The sequence below is a fragment of the Dromiciops gliroides genome, chromosome 6 (genome assembly GCF_019393635.1).
Source record: "Dromiciops gliroides isolate mDroGli1 chromosome 6, mDroGli1.pri, whole genome shotgun sequence".
Lineage (NCBI taxonomy): Eukaryota > Metazoa > Chordata > Mammalia > Microbiotheria > Microbiotheriidae > Dromiciops > Dromiciops gliroides.
The window spans coordinates 57262849-57279178 of NC_057866.1; the positions used below are offsets into that span (position 1 = coordinate 57262849).

Sequence of the window (16330 nt, forward strand, 5' to 3'; positions counted from 1 at the left end):
AAATTGGGAGACCTATATGAATGGATGCAAAGTGAAGTGAACAGAATCAAGAGAACACTGTACACAATAGCAGCAATATTGTATGTTGATCAACTGTGAAAGACTTAGCTACTCTGATCAATTTAATGAGACAAGACAATCCTGAAGGACTCCTGATGAAAAATGCTATCCACTTCCAAAGAGAGAATTGATGAACTCTGAGTATAGATTGAAGCATAATTTCTTAAACTTTACTTTAGTGCTTTTTTTCTGCAACATGGCTAATATGGAAAAATATTTTTCATGATTCTATGTGATTTCAAAGTAATATCATATTGCTTGTCTTCCCAATTGGTGGGGTGGGGGGGACTGAAGGGAAGAAGAGACCCTGGAATTCAGTCTGGAATTCAATTCAATCTGGGATTCAATCTGGAATTCAATTTTTTTAAATGATTATTTAAAAATTAATAATAAATTTATTTTTAAAAAATTAGAAAAATCAAGCAATACATATCAAAAAACTAAAACAAAACAAAACAAAAAAACAAGTGGCCAGTTTAGTCTCCATGAAACACTCAGTTAAAATATTCATAAAACATCATGTTATATAATTCTATCAGAGCTATAAGAATCCATGTCTCATTATTTTCAGTATTGCTTTTAATTTTTATGAGCCTCAGTTCCCTCATCTGTAAAATAGAAAAAATAATATTGGTACTACCTACTTCACATGATTTTTATAAGGATAAAATGAAATAATAACTACAGAATTCTTTATGAAATATAAGACTGCATAAATCTCAGGAAGTATTAGCATTTTATTGAAATAATCTAATTTATCCATTTGCCAAATGCTCCATCACCAAGCCTCTAAGATTCTACCTCCACAATAACTTTTGCCTATATCCTCTTCTTTCTAACTGGAGAGGATGAGAGTGGGGGAGAAGAGAAGCATTTATTAATTGCCTACTCTCTGACAGGCACTCTGCTAAGCACTTTACAAATATTGTCTCATCTAAAACTCACAACAACTCTACATGGCATTCTCATCTCCATTTTACAGATGAGGAAACTGAGGCAAAGGTTAAGTGACTTGCCCAGTGTCACAAGTTAGTAAGTGCCTGAGCTCTGATTTGAACTCAGGTCTTCCTGACTCCCAGACCAGCACTCTATTTACTGCACCACCTAGATGTCACCCTTTTAGCTCAAGCCTTTATCATTTCTTGCCAGAAAGATAGGCAAGTTTAATAGGCTCCAAAATGGTTTTCCATCTCTGATCCCTCTACTATACAGCTTCCAAAATGAGATTCCTAAGACACAAGTCTTACCTTTCCTGATCAAGAAGCTTCCATGTCTACCTGTGTCTGCAAGATAAAATGGCATTTTATCTTACATTTGGCATTTACAGTTAGTCACATGGAACAATGGGGAGAGAGAAGAGCATTTAGTGCCAAAGGACCAAGGTTCAAATCCCAGAGCTGTTGTTTCTACCTGCATGAGCTCATGCAAATCATTTCACTTCTGTGTTCCTGAGTTTCTTTCTTTGTAAAATGAGGACATTGGACTAGCTAACTTGAAGGTCCCTTCAAGCTCCAAATTTATGATCATGTAGATTCTCCCAGTATGACTCCAGTCTGTCTTTTTGATATGATTTTATTAATCCCCTCATACAGCCTATGTTCCCCTTTTATTTTTGCTATTACCCATTCATGATGGCATCTCTCATCTCTAAGCCATCTCTCATGCCCTTTGATGCTTTCCCTCTTCTGCTTCCCAGAATCCTTAACTCTCTCTAAGGAACTACCTCCCATAGAAGACATATCTTGTTAGTTAGTATTGCTCTCCCTGCTCCCAAAATTCTTTTTATTTCCTGTGTATATGTTCTATACTACTTTGTTTATGCACACATCTCCTGTCACTCCCCAAGTAGCACCTTAAGATTAGGAATCATTTCTTTATATCTTGGTATCACCATCAGCTGAACCAAGAGTAGGCACTTAATGATGGATTTAGTGGATTGAATTGAATGGAAAGGCAATTATTATTGTGCCTACTCACCTTTAACTGTACAAGGATTGAAGAGCTGAAAACTCCCAAGGGGTAACTTAAGGAGATCCTGGGATCCATGCTGAGCTTTAGAGAAAGGCCTTTCTTTGGAACCATGAAGGATTCTTTCTTCAGGCATGATACCACAGAGAAGATGCCAAGCTTATAAACCTTTACTTCAGCCCAGGTTCCCTGAATGAATTATAGCACAGAAAACAAAGACGAAACACTGAGGCATGGGAAAGTAAGCCGTAAATGTCAGTAATTTTCTAACGCGTCTTGAGCTTTACATACGTGCCCTTCATTGCTTTTCAGAGAAGATCAAAATGGTGAAAAGTAAACCTCAGATAGATTAGGTAACTACCTGTGCAAACAAATGAAAGTTCTGCTTATGTAAGTTCCCAAGGATGTTAAAGTTTAAGAAGCATAAAAGTCTATAGACTACAAACTAACCGACTGACCATTTGTATTAGATGGGAGATCTAGATAGCTCCGGGTACACTTATGATTTCCCCTTATACCTAGGACACACCTATAAAATGAGATAGTTAGAATAAATGTCCCCTGAGCTCCATTCCATTAAAACCTAACTCTTATTATCACCATAAAAGGTACTATGGCTATAGTGTTTAGAGTGAGAATACAGTACTAATTAAGCCACAGTGAATTTGTCTTTGTTTTTTTTCTCCATGTAATATAATAGTAAGCTTTGTTCTATTCAGTGACTTCAAACTACACCCTCAACTCTGGAAAAGGACCTTGCAAATATGTATCCTTGGACATTAAAGAAAATCACAAAGTATGATAAATCTCCTGTCTAACACAGATAATCAGCAGTATCATCATATTTCAAGAACAGCATTTTCCAACAGTCTGAGTAATATTAAGAAACTTGGCAAAATAGAAGGATCCTTAGCTGAACGTTTACCAACCTTATGACTCTCTCGGGTTCCTTCCAGTGAACTTGGGGTTATATAACTTGATTGAAGGTCTCTGTCAGACACTTTCACCATGATGTCTCTGTAATTTCCCCGGTAGCGTGCACTAAATGGGATTGCGATGCTGATTGGAAATGGTATTCTCTTATCCTGGTCTGAGTACTCAACAGTGATGACATTGCTGACCAATTCTTCAGTATCATTAACTACCAAGGAACTAATACTATTTGTTATCTGGCAGGTCAGGTTCTGTAGTATAGGTGATGGTGCTATGATATAACAAGCTACTTTGGGGCTGGTCTCATGAATTGGAGTAACAAGATATCTGCAGGAAAAAAAAGTGATGTTTTTCCTTTGCATAATTTGATTTACATATATACAGTTTTATATTTGATTTGATAAATGATTATGAAACTTTTTAATCATATTATGATTTAAACTTGAAGATTACTATAGAATTTCAGACTTAGAAGGGCCTTGGCATCATCCAGTTCAGTGCCTACTTAGAGTATGAATCCCTCACCCAATATTCTTGGTTATCCAGCGTCTGTTTATACATCTCCAGAAATGGAGAACTCACTGACTCATGAGGCCTCTTCTAGTTTTAGAGAGCTCTAATTGTTTGGAAAAGTCTAGTTTTCTATCTTCTTCCCTTTGGCTAAGCAGAAAATGAATCCCTATTCCAGATGACACTTCCACCAAACTTGCCCCTCACTCCTAGTTCTGTGGATGATGCCATCATGGTTCTTGCCCTATAGGCTCAACACCCCAAGGACATCTTGGACTCCATCCTCACCTCCCCATATCCAATCAACTATCAAGTCCTAGAGAGTCTGTCTCCATCTCACTTCTTACTCAGACTGATCAAAATAGGCTTTTATCTAATCTCCCTGCCTCTAGTTGCTCCTCCTTTCCAATCCAACTTTCAACCAACCACCCAAATATGAGTCTGATACTGTGAACCTTCTACTCAAAACTCTCACTGGCTCTATTGCTGGCTGAATAAAACATAAATTCCTTAGCCTGGTATTCAAGGACCTCTAAAATAAAGTTTAATCATCATATACCTTCATGTACTTTATATTCCAGCCAAACTGGATTGTTACACAGATTTATATTCATTTCCACCATTGCTCCATATTAAAGAAGGGCCCAGGTTCCTGAAAAGGTCTCTATTTTTATCACCACCTCAGAGTCTTTATTTTCATTTAAGTCCTACCTTTTCCATAAAGTCTTCCTCATCCTCTACGATAAATAATCTTCCTCAGCCCCCATTTCCAAATCTCTCATACCACTCTCTGGATCTCTCTTATGCACATCTTATCTTATAATTTGTATTAAATTTACTTATGTGTTTTTCTAACCCCTCCCCGCCATTAGGTTGCAAGGTACTATAGGACAGGATCATTGAATTAGAGTTGAAATGGCTTGTAGAGAACATCTAATCTAGCCCCCTCGTCTTACAGATCATGAAAGTGAAGCAGGATAGGGACCCAAGTCTTTCTATCTCCAAGTTTAGTACCTATGTCATACTGTATCTCTAAAGAATCTCATTTTGTTTTTTGTCTAATACCCAGAGTATGCTTTGAAATAGTGGTTACTCAATGTTTATTGAATTATATCCTTTAAATATTTAAAGAAAGCTATCATTTCTTCTCTAATTCTTTTCTTCTTGAAGCTAAATATCACCAGTTCCTCCAAATAATCATCAATTTTGAGTTCATCATCAACATAAAAGTATAGTAGTTCAGTTTAGAATTTAGAGGTCATCTAGTTCATTTTTCTTATTTTAGTGATGAAAAAACTGCTACCCATAGAGGTTTAGTGACTTGTCCAAAGTTACATGATAAATAATAGAACTAGAATTCAAACTCAAGTCAATTTATTCCAAACTCTGTACTTTTTGAGCTGGACTACTCTGCCTCCAGGAAATGTATTATCCGAAAAGAAGGTGGCCACATAGTGAGAGCAATTGAAATTGGATGGATGACCCGAGTGCTGTACTGGGAACCACCGAACGTCACAAATACAGTGAGTAGATCCTCTGTGGAGTATTTATAGGTGTACATGCATGAGAGTAGCTCAGAATGAGAAGAAATGTGTGGGTCACAATCACAATTGTTGGATTTCTATGCTTTCTGATGCTGATGGTACTAATGATATTCCACAAGACTGGGAAACAATTTAAATAGAAAGTCTGTAATGAGCTAGCCTTGTATTACTTCAAGAATGATTCTCATGTTTGTGAAATGTGCTCCGGGAAGCCATATCAAGGTTAACTTCTTCCAGGAAGCCATCCGAGGTTGACAAATTAAGCAGAAAAGGGAGGAGTTCATTATGGCATAAAGCCCAATAGATCCAACTTCACTCTCTAAAATATCATTACCAGTAACTGAACTGGTCTATGATAGGCTTTCTTACCTTTGAACATATGAATTACCTAGGAGATATGGAAGAGAATAGGTTTTTTAAAGTGAGATATACATGGATTCTTTGCTAAACATCTTAGATTATGCAGGGTGATAGCTTCTTAGCCTTGGGTAGAATGATGAGCCATGATCTAAATTTACAAACCTGAATGGGTTATACTGGATGACTATGTGACTAGGAAACCACTGATTGAGGAACACCTAAAATGGGTGTTATAGGGTGTGGTATTGGTTAGGGCTTTGAGTTATGTTACTATATGAAGTGCTTTGTTTCAAGTGAAATCAAACAGTAATATGATTTAAAAAAATATTCCTGGCTTCAGATCCCACCTCTGACACTACCTTTGTGACCATGGGCAATTCACTTTATTTTCCTGGCTCTCAATTTTCTGATTTGTTAAATAAGAGTTGCATTAGATGACCAATAAGGTCCCTTATACTTCTAAATCTATTATCCTGTGATCCTCCAATATTCTGACAAAAAGGTGATAGACTTGAAGTGCAGAATGAGGCACTTTTTAAATATGGCTATGTGAGGATTTGATTGCTTGACTCCATTTGTTACAGGAGAAGTTTTGTTTTTGTTTCTAAGTGTTATGTGTAAGGGTTGGGAAGGAAAGGAGAGAAAATGAAAGTGACAAAAGGAAGGAAGGAAGGAAGGTAGGAAGGCAGTCAGGCAAGCAGGAAGGAAGGAAGGAAGGGCCACTGATGGATTTTTTTAATCTTTTGGGGGGGGGCAGGGCAATGAGGGTTAAGTGACTTGCCCAGGGTCACACAGCTAGTTAAGTGTCAAGTGTCTGAGGCTGGATTTGAATTCAGGTACTCCTGAGTCCAAGGCCTGTGCTTTATCCACTGTGCTACCTAGCTGCCCCCGATGCATTTTTTAATACATAAAAGAGAATAGAAAAAAGTTCTAAAGGAGAAACAAACAAGCAGGACAATTTTTAAACTAATATGTTGAATTTACTTTCAAAAATCATGCTGTGTATAATAGAAATTCATGGTTCCATATGCAATGTTCTGTTTTTCTCTGTGGAAATGCTCATATTTGTTGGTTTTTATGAAATTCAAAATACCAAACAAAATTATTTTTTAAAATATTCATTGTGTGGTAAAAAACAGAAGTTTTAACTGAAATTTAAGAGTTGAACGCATACTACTGAAACAGTTTTTGAAGGACCGCCCTTTTGGGGAGGAGATTGTGACGAACAGCCATGCGCCTGCTGCTGCCAGGGAGTGCGTGGCCAAGCACGTCGGGATGCCAGTTTAAAACTGAGTAGTAGAACGGAAGTTCTGGCTGGGCTTGCACATTCTGGCTTGAGTTTAGCGGTGATGGCGCGTTCTGGTGATTGGCTCTGGTTCTCTGGGATTCGGTGAGTTTTATAAAAGAATATAGACTAAGCTTAGATCTAAGACTATTCATTTGTATTTCTACTTTCCTATTTTCCTAATCAGTATCACCTGTTTGTTGCCCAAACAATAAAAGCTAATCCCTCTCTGATTAAAGCTCAGAGGCTTCTTTTCTTACTGGTCTGGGAAATATATAAAGGAAAAAGTTAAAGGGGAAGTTTAATGATCTTATATCCAATTTTAAATCTCACAGTTGTATTAAAGCTAATTGGGATATGTATTGATTCTTTCAAGCCACTAAGGTATCATTCAATGTAAGAGAATATCTTAAATGTATATTTGGGGGTGGGGGATTACTATACTCTCTTTACATACCTAAAATGCAAAGAGAAAATATTGCTTATTCACCTGACTTAATCAGGTTTATGGTGATTTGATCTAGTCTTATAAAAGATTACTAGCCACCCTGAACAGACAGAGATACTGAAGCACTCTGATTAGCTTAAAAATACCAATTTACTAGTAAATACATCAAGTACTTTCAATATGTTCCATCTTTGTTATCACTAATGAAAGGGAGACACTCAATGAGAAAACTATCAACCAAAGTATATTGACAACTTTTTCAGTTTATGATTTTAGAGAAGTGTTTGGAGGACTTTATCAATGTTTACAGAGCTTGTGGATGTCAGAGGGGGAACTCGAACTTAGATCATCCTGACTCCAAGAACATCCTTATACCCATTACACCATGAATGAAACATCAATTTCCGTGTACAAATCCCTGTACCAACCAGAAAAGACAATCCTTGCTCTCAAAGAGTCACATTCTAATGAAAGAGATAGCACATAAGAAAGGTTGCAGCTGCAGGTCAGATGGAAAAGTCCCATGGTTCTTATGGTTTAGAAGCAAAGCAAATGTAATGCCTTTACTTTAGGGTCATGATTTAATGTCACTATTCCTAGAACTGTTGGATTCAAGGTCCTTGGCTGTTTCCAATAGGGTCTGAAGGAAGATGGTGGTCACGGTTGGCTGACCTTTGTATATGCTACCTCCTGTCTCTCCCTCAAGGTGCCTTACTACTTCAGCTAGGCAGACTAGCCTGTCTTATAGGGGGCAGTTGCCTAGCATTTGGTATAGATGGGTGGTCCCTTCTCCACAGGAGCTGATTCCCTAGATGATAGCCCTGAGGGCTGACTGGATTGAAAGCAGAGCTGGTGGTCCTGAAAATGCTGCCACTATCAGGGCTCCTGTGTTTATGTATCTATAGGTGGAAATTGGTCAGCAGTTGTTGCTTGATGAAGGAGGGCACCTTCTCTACAATTATTTGACCTCTCACTGATGACTTCAGGGTAGGCTAGAAGCAGGTCCAGTGGCCTGGGGGACATTGTTATTCCCAAGGCTCTTGGGTTCAGAGTATCAGAGTGCCACCATCAGGAATGTGATTGATTTCGAATACATGTCTAAATTTCAATTTTATTATAGTTATTCTGTTTTCTTTCATATTTAATCAACTATCCCCCTCCCTTAATACTGATGCCTTGTCTGAAATTATGTTCAGTTTATACTTTATATAGCTTTCATATTTGTTTCCCCCATTAGATTAAGAACTCATGTAGGATTTTTTGCCTTTTTTTAATCCCCAGTATATAGCACAGTTCTTTGCACAAAGGAAGTGATTAACAAATACTTATTGATTTGACTGATAAATGCTTGTTAACCTTCATTGGTGTGAGTTCAGTCATTGGGGAACACATATGCGTGGCAACTGGATCCAAAGCATTTCCTTTTATTTATTGATTGATTTACTTCTGAGACTAGACTCTGTTTGAATCCTCAACTTTTGGCCCCCAAGAAATGATTTCTCTTCTCCCCTTTGTGGTCCTGCCTAATTCTACCATAGATACTCCTTGTTGTTGTTTGTCCTTCCTTCTTGAAGAGGACCATGATATCAAGGTGATATCATGACTTTCACTGAATTGGATTTAAGTGAGGGAGGGCTGTGCAAGGTCACCAACCTCACTCTCTCCTCCAGAGCCATCTGGGTCCAGTGGCAAGATATATAACAGGACGACTGGAGATGGCCCCGGGTGTTTAAGGCAATTGGTGTTAAGTGACTTGACCAGGATCACACAGCTAATAAGTGTCTGAGATGAGATTTTAATTCAGGTCCTCCTGACTCCAGGGCCAGTGTTTTTAATCCACTGTGCCACTTAGCTGCCCCTATTAGACCCTTTAAGGATTCATCCAACACAGTGGAGACGTATTAACAATAGCATACTAATATAGTAAAATTTTGTTATTTGCCTAAATCGAGAAAGAATGTTATTAATCCATCCATCTTCCCCAATATCTCTACGCAAAGACTTCTGGACTTCTTTCTTGTCTTATGACTTTAATTTCTTCTCCCAAACTCCTATATCCTTGTCTATTGCACAGATCCCAAACTTCTTCCTTTCATATAAACCTCAAATTTCCTTCACCTCCCAAAACTACAGACTCTCATTTTTACTCACAATATTAAAATTTCTCCCAAGCAGAGGCCAAAACCTTTTCTAGCTGCATTAATGCTGCTTCCTCTTAAAATTCTCAAGGCCTCTTCATTTCACATTTCCTCTCAGAAAACAAAACCAAAACAAAAAAAATCATCTCTCCATTCTAATTACTCATATAATCCTGGCACAGCTTCTCCTGAAGCTGCACCTTATGCATGTTTATTTACATGGGTGATACATTCTGAGATCATCCTAGACTCCAAAACTCTGAACTGAACACAACCAGAATCCTTAAAGCTACTGGCTAAGGTACATCAGTGGAATTCTCTCTTTGCCTTAGAACTAACATCTATTCAGTGGCAGAACACACTTGTAGGTGAAGGAAGCAATACAAATATAACAGTGAGTGGAGGAAGTAAATATGGGATTACTCTAGATGTCCACTAGCTAACCCCATTACATAACTGCCTGCTCTCGTTATTACATTTGATTGAATGTGTACTCCAGGAAGCTTGCCAGAATACCCCAAACCACAAAATATGTAGCTGACCCTAATAACCACAACAGCTGCAACCAGTCAGTTAGTCTTGTCTCAGAAATACATAATGTAAACCTATAAAAGCCTTCTGCAGCAAACCCCCAGTATCTTCCTTCCTCTCCACAACACCTCTCATATCTGCCCCCATCTCTTCATACACACAACTACCACCTTTGTACATGAATCTAGACTTAACATTTATGTCCTAGACTGTTACAATAGCCTCAAAACTATTCTCTCTGCTTCAGTGTCTCCCCAATACAATATAACCTTCATTTGGATACTAAAGTCATTGTCCTACAGTACAGGTCTGATTGTGTCACTCCCCCATTCAATAAATTTCAGTGGCTCCCTATTGCCTCTACTATCAGATATAAATTCTTCTGGCTAAATTATTTAAAGCTCTTTACAATCTGATCCCAACCAACTTTCTTAGATTATTTCACATGATTTCTTTTCACATGTGCTAGGATTTAACCGCACTATCTTATTTTTCTTCATACATAACATTTTGCCTCCCATGTCCATCCCTGTCCCCGATGCCTGGAACGCACTCTCTCCTTTCCATCTCTTAGAATCCTTACAGGTCTTCAAGGATCAGCTCAAGTTCCACCTTCTACATGAAGCTTTTCTCCCTGCTCTCCTTCCTGCTGCATGGAATATTTATCTATATGTATAGGTAAATATTTATCTCCAGGCTTGAGAATAAACATCATAAGGAAAAGAACTCAGTGTTTTCCATTGTTTCCCCTGCACTAAGCACAGTGACAAGGGCCATGATCAAAACTTAATAAATGCTTACTGATTGAATGATTGAGTTGAATTGACAAGATCTTACCTCATGCAAACAACTCTTTGGAGTCAAACTTTCATTGTATCTCTACAGAACTGAGAGAAACACATGAGAAGTTGCATGTCAGCCAGCCACTGAGGCCATGAACTTCTCGATACCACAAATGTACTTGCTTTAATTTTGTCCTTCCTTAAACAAAAGTTAGCATTAGAAAGCAAAAAACTTCATTCCTGCCTCTTTTTTTTTTTCAGTACTCCAAAAACAAACTGAGACAAAACAAAACAATCCAGCACACAGGAAATTTACCCACAAATGGAGAGGATTTTGCAGACACTGTTTCAGTTTCCTGTATGCCCTAATTTCACTGAAAAAAAATCATTTCTTCATAAATCCTACACGTTGTTCACAAATCCCCAAAGCTTCAAGTCCGCTCAGACACTTGGGTTAATAAAAGCATGGGAAAAATAAAGAAGTATTAAATACATTTATTAGAATACAACATCCCAGTCACTTTTGTGCTCTGATTGGAAGTTAAGCTTCAGAGAGGAACATACCCAGTGAGTCCTGGTGGTGGCTGACCTGTTTAGCCGAGATGCTGCTCCCAGTGAGAGAATGATTGAGAAATCAAGAAAAGAGAAAGAACACTGAAATTTCTCAATGCTGGGGGAGTTGGCTGATCATGAAAGTACCCTGTATGTGTGCTTCTCTATTAGTGAATTATGCATGTGCCAATATTTCTTACTGATAGTGTATGTGTCGAGGGGAGAATGTATTCAAGTTTATGGGAGGAATACTTTGTTACTATTATTCCTGATATTAGTTGCAGGAAATGCCTTTGAGTTCATTAAGATAAACTCACTGATGGGGGCTCATGGATTGCAGTTTTAAGCTTTCACATACACTGAAAACCTTGAATCTCAAGTAGTTGTTTACCAAGGGACACATATGAATGTGAGTTGGGGGATAGCCCAGACATGGCACTATATAGTCATTTCCCAGCATATCTCACCTCAAAACCACCACTAGCAAGTCTTTCCATATAACCAAAAAAAAAAAAATTAAGCAAAACTAACTTGCTTAAACAATAATTGTATCTGTCAGCATCTTCAGCATTGCAAACCCTCTCCTCCTTTTCCCCTGCATCCCACCCCCAAAGATTTCCAAGGTTGTTACAGTTGTGTAGAATTGGGATTCATTTCAGAATTCTTTCCATACACAGTATTGCAGTAACTGTCTATATAGTTTTCTTGTTTGTGTTTACTTATTCTATTCATATAAGTATATACATATTTCTCTGAATTCATTATATTCATCATTTTTTGCTGCAGAATAATATCCCACTGTATTCATATACCACAATTTGTTAAGCTATTCCCCGAGTGAACACCTACTTTATTTCCAAATGTTTGGTTTTTGCAAACTCCCAAAATTCTTGCTATGAGTATTTTTCATATATAGGACCTTTTTTTTCTGTTTCCCCCCCTTGAGATAAAGAATCAGAAGTGAGGTCAAAAACTTTGAATACTTTACTGATTTTTCTGACTTGCTGGCTTTTTCTTACATAATACCAAGTTGTTTTCAAATTCCAAATTGACCAATTTCCAGCTGTAACAATTGTGTATTAATGCCCATATTTTCCCACAAGATCACCAACATTGATTATTGGCATCTTTCTTCACCTTGGAAGTTGTTTTAATTAACATTTTTCTTCTTATTAGTGATTTGAAGCAACTTTTCATTTAATTGTACTAATTCACCATTCTTCTTTTGAAAATGTTTATTCATGGCCTTTGGTCATTTATATGTTGGGAAATGGCTCTTGGTTTGGTTAGCTATATTTCTATTAATTATATATTTTAAATATCAAATTTCTTCACTGGTATTTTATGCAAATATTGTTTACAATTAATAATTTCCCATCTTACCCTAGCTGCATTGATTTTATTATTATAGAAGCTTAATATTACTCAATGGGGGGTGAGGTGTAGGGAAAAGTACGAACCATAACTGCATTTCCAAGGGCATTTCTTATAAACACAGGCTATATTTTATAAATCTGCCCCATCAAAATGAGCCCTGTCTTGAGTGTGCCTTGGTAAGTTGACTCCTAAATAATTTATGCAATTTGTAATTACTCTGAATAGGATTTTTCTTTCTGTTGATAAATCTCCATTTCCTCTTTTTTGTATGCTTATTGCAATGTAGGAATGCTGATGATTCTGGGAATTAATGTTATTTCTGGCTAGTTTCCTAAAGCTATTAATCATCTTTGCTGAGTCCCTGGAGTTATTTAAGTAAGCCACAATATCATCAGCCAATAGGGATATTTTTCTTTTCTTTGTCTATATTTATGACTTCAATTTTTTTAGCCTTCTCTAATTGCCATCACTAACATTTCTAGAACTCCTTTCAAATAATAGCAGGGAGAGAGGGCATCCTTCCTTTACCCCCGTGTTTATTAGAAAAGGTACCGGCATTTTTCCATTATAGATAATGTTGCATTTGGTACTGAATAATACATATACTTTACCATACTAAAAAGAATCCTTTCATAACCATGATTTTTAGTTTAGTTTAAGTATAAATGAGTGGTATAACTTCTAAATAATCAAAGACCTAAACAAATAATCTCCACATACCTTCATCAAGGGGATTAGATTGCCTACATTGAGACTCTACATATGTAAATTACATATGTAAATGTAAGATAATTTGAGAGAACACAAACAATTAAGAATTGGAGAATCTAGGAAAATGCATTCCCCTGTGGGTGTTACCTAAATTGAACCTTGGAAAAAAAAAATTAAGGCTTCTAACCTATTCCAGTCATATGCCAGGACAATAAAAGCTATTTGGCTCATTGAAGAAAATGTGATCTTCTGTAGAGACAATTATGCATTTTACCAGTTTTACAATCAAGTCTCTTTCATTCCAGCCAGTAATCAACACAACACCTTAATTTCCTTCATGGCCTAGAGGAGGAAAAAACAAACCCTCCCTTCCCTAAATTCCAGTAGAATAAGACAGGGTTTCTACAGTAAATTCAAGGAATACTTCATTCCATCCAGTTATTCCTGCTTTATTCATGACTTATGGGCCAAAGGACAGAATTCTATCCAATAACAAGGAAGAAGTAATTGCTGGGGAAGAAATGATGGGAAACTTACCATCTTAGAGGTAGTGATAGAGAAGAATTATGGTCAGACTCTATCACGCATCCTAGATTTTATAAAAATGAGTTCCAAGGGGTCAGGTGAACGATAGATAGGTAAGATTCCACGGACTACAAAATGCTTCAAAGGATGGAAGATTCTCAAATGAAATTTGGAAGTTGCAAAGGGAAAAAAAAAATTTTCATTAAGGAGGAACAGAGACTTATCTGAAGAGACTGGTATGGATACATGGGAAACTCCCTAACAAGTATTAAAATATACTTGTTATATATAAAAGAAATATATAGAACATGGAAGCAAGGCCAGGCAACGTAAGATTCTATATGAGTGTCACAATCCTGTAAAAAATAACCAAAATACTGAAGTTCAGAATTGACTGAGGCTGGCAAGGAACACTAAAGACCACAAAAATGCCATGTTTTGCTTTGTGTTTTAGCTATATTGAGAGAAAATGGAAGATCAAAGAGAAAGAACCTTTCCTTCCTACAATAACTGACAACATAGAGGAAGTGGAACTGCTCTGCCTCCCCTTTTGTTTCTGTTTTCTGTGCCAAGGGGGATGAACTTTACACTCGAAATGACAAAAGAAAAAGTACTAATAAAGAGTTTATGCCCCAGATTAATAAAGAGACAGTGAGAGAATAACTAGCTGCCCTTAATGAAATTAAATTGTCTGGCCCAGATGAACTACATGGTTGAGTCCTAAGAAACTATGTAGACATGATTCCTGAGCCATTTTTCAAGATATTTCAAAGATCATGAAAAGCAGAAGAGGGACCCCAAGACAGGAGCACAAATGTCCCAATATTCAAAAGAGGGAAGATTACAAAATTGGTAAATTATAAGCCAGGGGGCTTAACTTTAATTTCTGGGAGACTCCAAGAAAAAACAATTGAAAAGATGGTTGTCAAATGTTTTTAGTCCTTCATTTTCAGAGGACTAATGACATCAAGATGATGTCTCGACTCTTATAAACTGGATATAGGTGAGGTGGAATTGCACAAAGTCATCAGCTTCACTCTCTCTTCCAGTCATCAAAGTCCAGTGGCAAGACAAAAGTCAAGGTGATTGGTAAGAGCCCACAATGCAGTGAATGGCCTCGGCATCTTTGATGTCTGACCAGGCTCTAAGTACTCCATAGAACACGTTTCAGCTGCTTTCATGGGCCTTTGGAACAAATTGTTCTCATCCACCCATTCCCCACAGGGAAGTCTTCACATGCTTGGGGTAATCACCCTCCTGGCTCACTGATGGGTTTGAGGTCTGTCAATTACCTTCAACCTGGTTTAACCTGTCTGCTGAGATGGTTTTATGGGGGGTGTGGCTGCTGCACATGCTATAGCTTTTTGGAGTCACAGGTGAGAGTCGGGTGCCAAGTAGACAGGAAAGCTAGATGAGCAGCCCTGAAAAGGGCTTGGTAAGCCCTCACACCAGAGGTATTAGTCCTTCCTGAACACTCAGAGGGAAGCAGTGACTACAAATCATTACAATGAGTTCATCAAGAATAGGTCATGCCAAATTAAGCTCATTTCAATTTCTGACAGGACTGATAAACTAACAGAGGATGGGAATGTTGGGGATGTAGTTTACCTAGATTTTAGCAAATCTTTTGATAAAGGATGTCATGTTGTTCTTGTGGAGAAGCTGGAAAGGTAGATATTAGATGAATATAGAGTCAAATGGGTTCGGAATTTTTTGGATGGCCATATTCAAAGAGTGCTTATTAATGATTCAATGTCAATGTGGGAGGAGATGTCCAGTGGAGAGCATCAGATATCTGTGCTTTGCTCAGTATGGCTGAACATTTTTTTTTTCCCGCAGGGCAATGGGGGTTAAGTGACTTGCCCAGGGTCACACAGCTAGTAAATGTCAAGGGTCTGAGGCTGGATTTGAACTCAGGTACTCCTGAATCCAGGGCTGGTGCTTTATCCACTGCACCACCTAGTGGCTATTGCTTAACATTTTTATCAATGACTTGGATAAAGTTAGCGTGCTCATCAGATTTGCAGATGATAAAAAGTGGGGCAGGATAGCTACTAGCTACCTGTAGTAGATAAGAGGATAAAAAAAGATTTGACAGGCTGATGCGGGGCAGCAAACTATGACAGAGGGCCAAATTGGCCATCTGCCTGCCTCTGTACAGCCCAGAGATAAGAATTTATATATATATATATATATATATATATATATATATATATATATATATATATATATATATTTTTTTTTTTTAAATAAAGTTGTATTTTTTAAAATGTAAAGACCACTCTTAGCTCATTGGCTTTATAGGTAGTAAGGTGGATTTGACCTTTGGGCTATGATCCCTTGAATTAGATGGCTACTCTGGGGTCTTCCAACTATCCAATTCTGTGATTCTGTGAGTTAGGCTGAATAAAATAAACATGTTCCATATAAAGTAATTATAAAGAAAAAATAATTATAAATATCATTAAAAATATTAAAGGAACTCAAGCTTAACATATTAATATCTATTATTTCAATCAAGACAGTTAAAATTATCCCCTTTCTCTTTGAAAGAAATCTTTCCAATGATAATTTGAAAATGAGGATAAAGTCAAAGGTCCCAAATC

General features: G+C 37.3%; 1 protein-coding gene across 1 annotated transcript in view; it reads right to left on the reverse strand.

The window, feature by feature from the left end:
- DTHD1 (death domain containing 1) overlaps positions 1-16330 on the reverse strand; it is a 71354-nt gene that overhangs the window by 38358 nt on the left and 16666 nt on the right. Inside the window, exons 3-4 of the mRNA XM_043972602.1 lie at positions 2958-3288; positions 2038-2217 (exon numbers count right to left, since the gene is read on the reverse strand). Of these exons, the coding sequence (XP_043828537.1) occupies positions 2038-2217; positions 2958-3288 (511 nt within the window). The remainder of the gene's footprint in view (positions 1-2037; positions 2218-2957; positions 3289-16330) is intronic.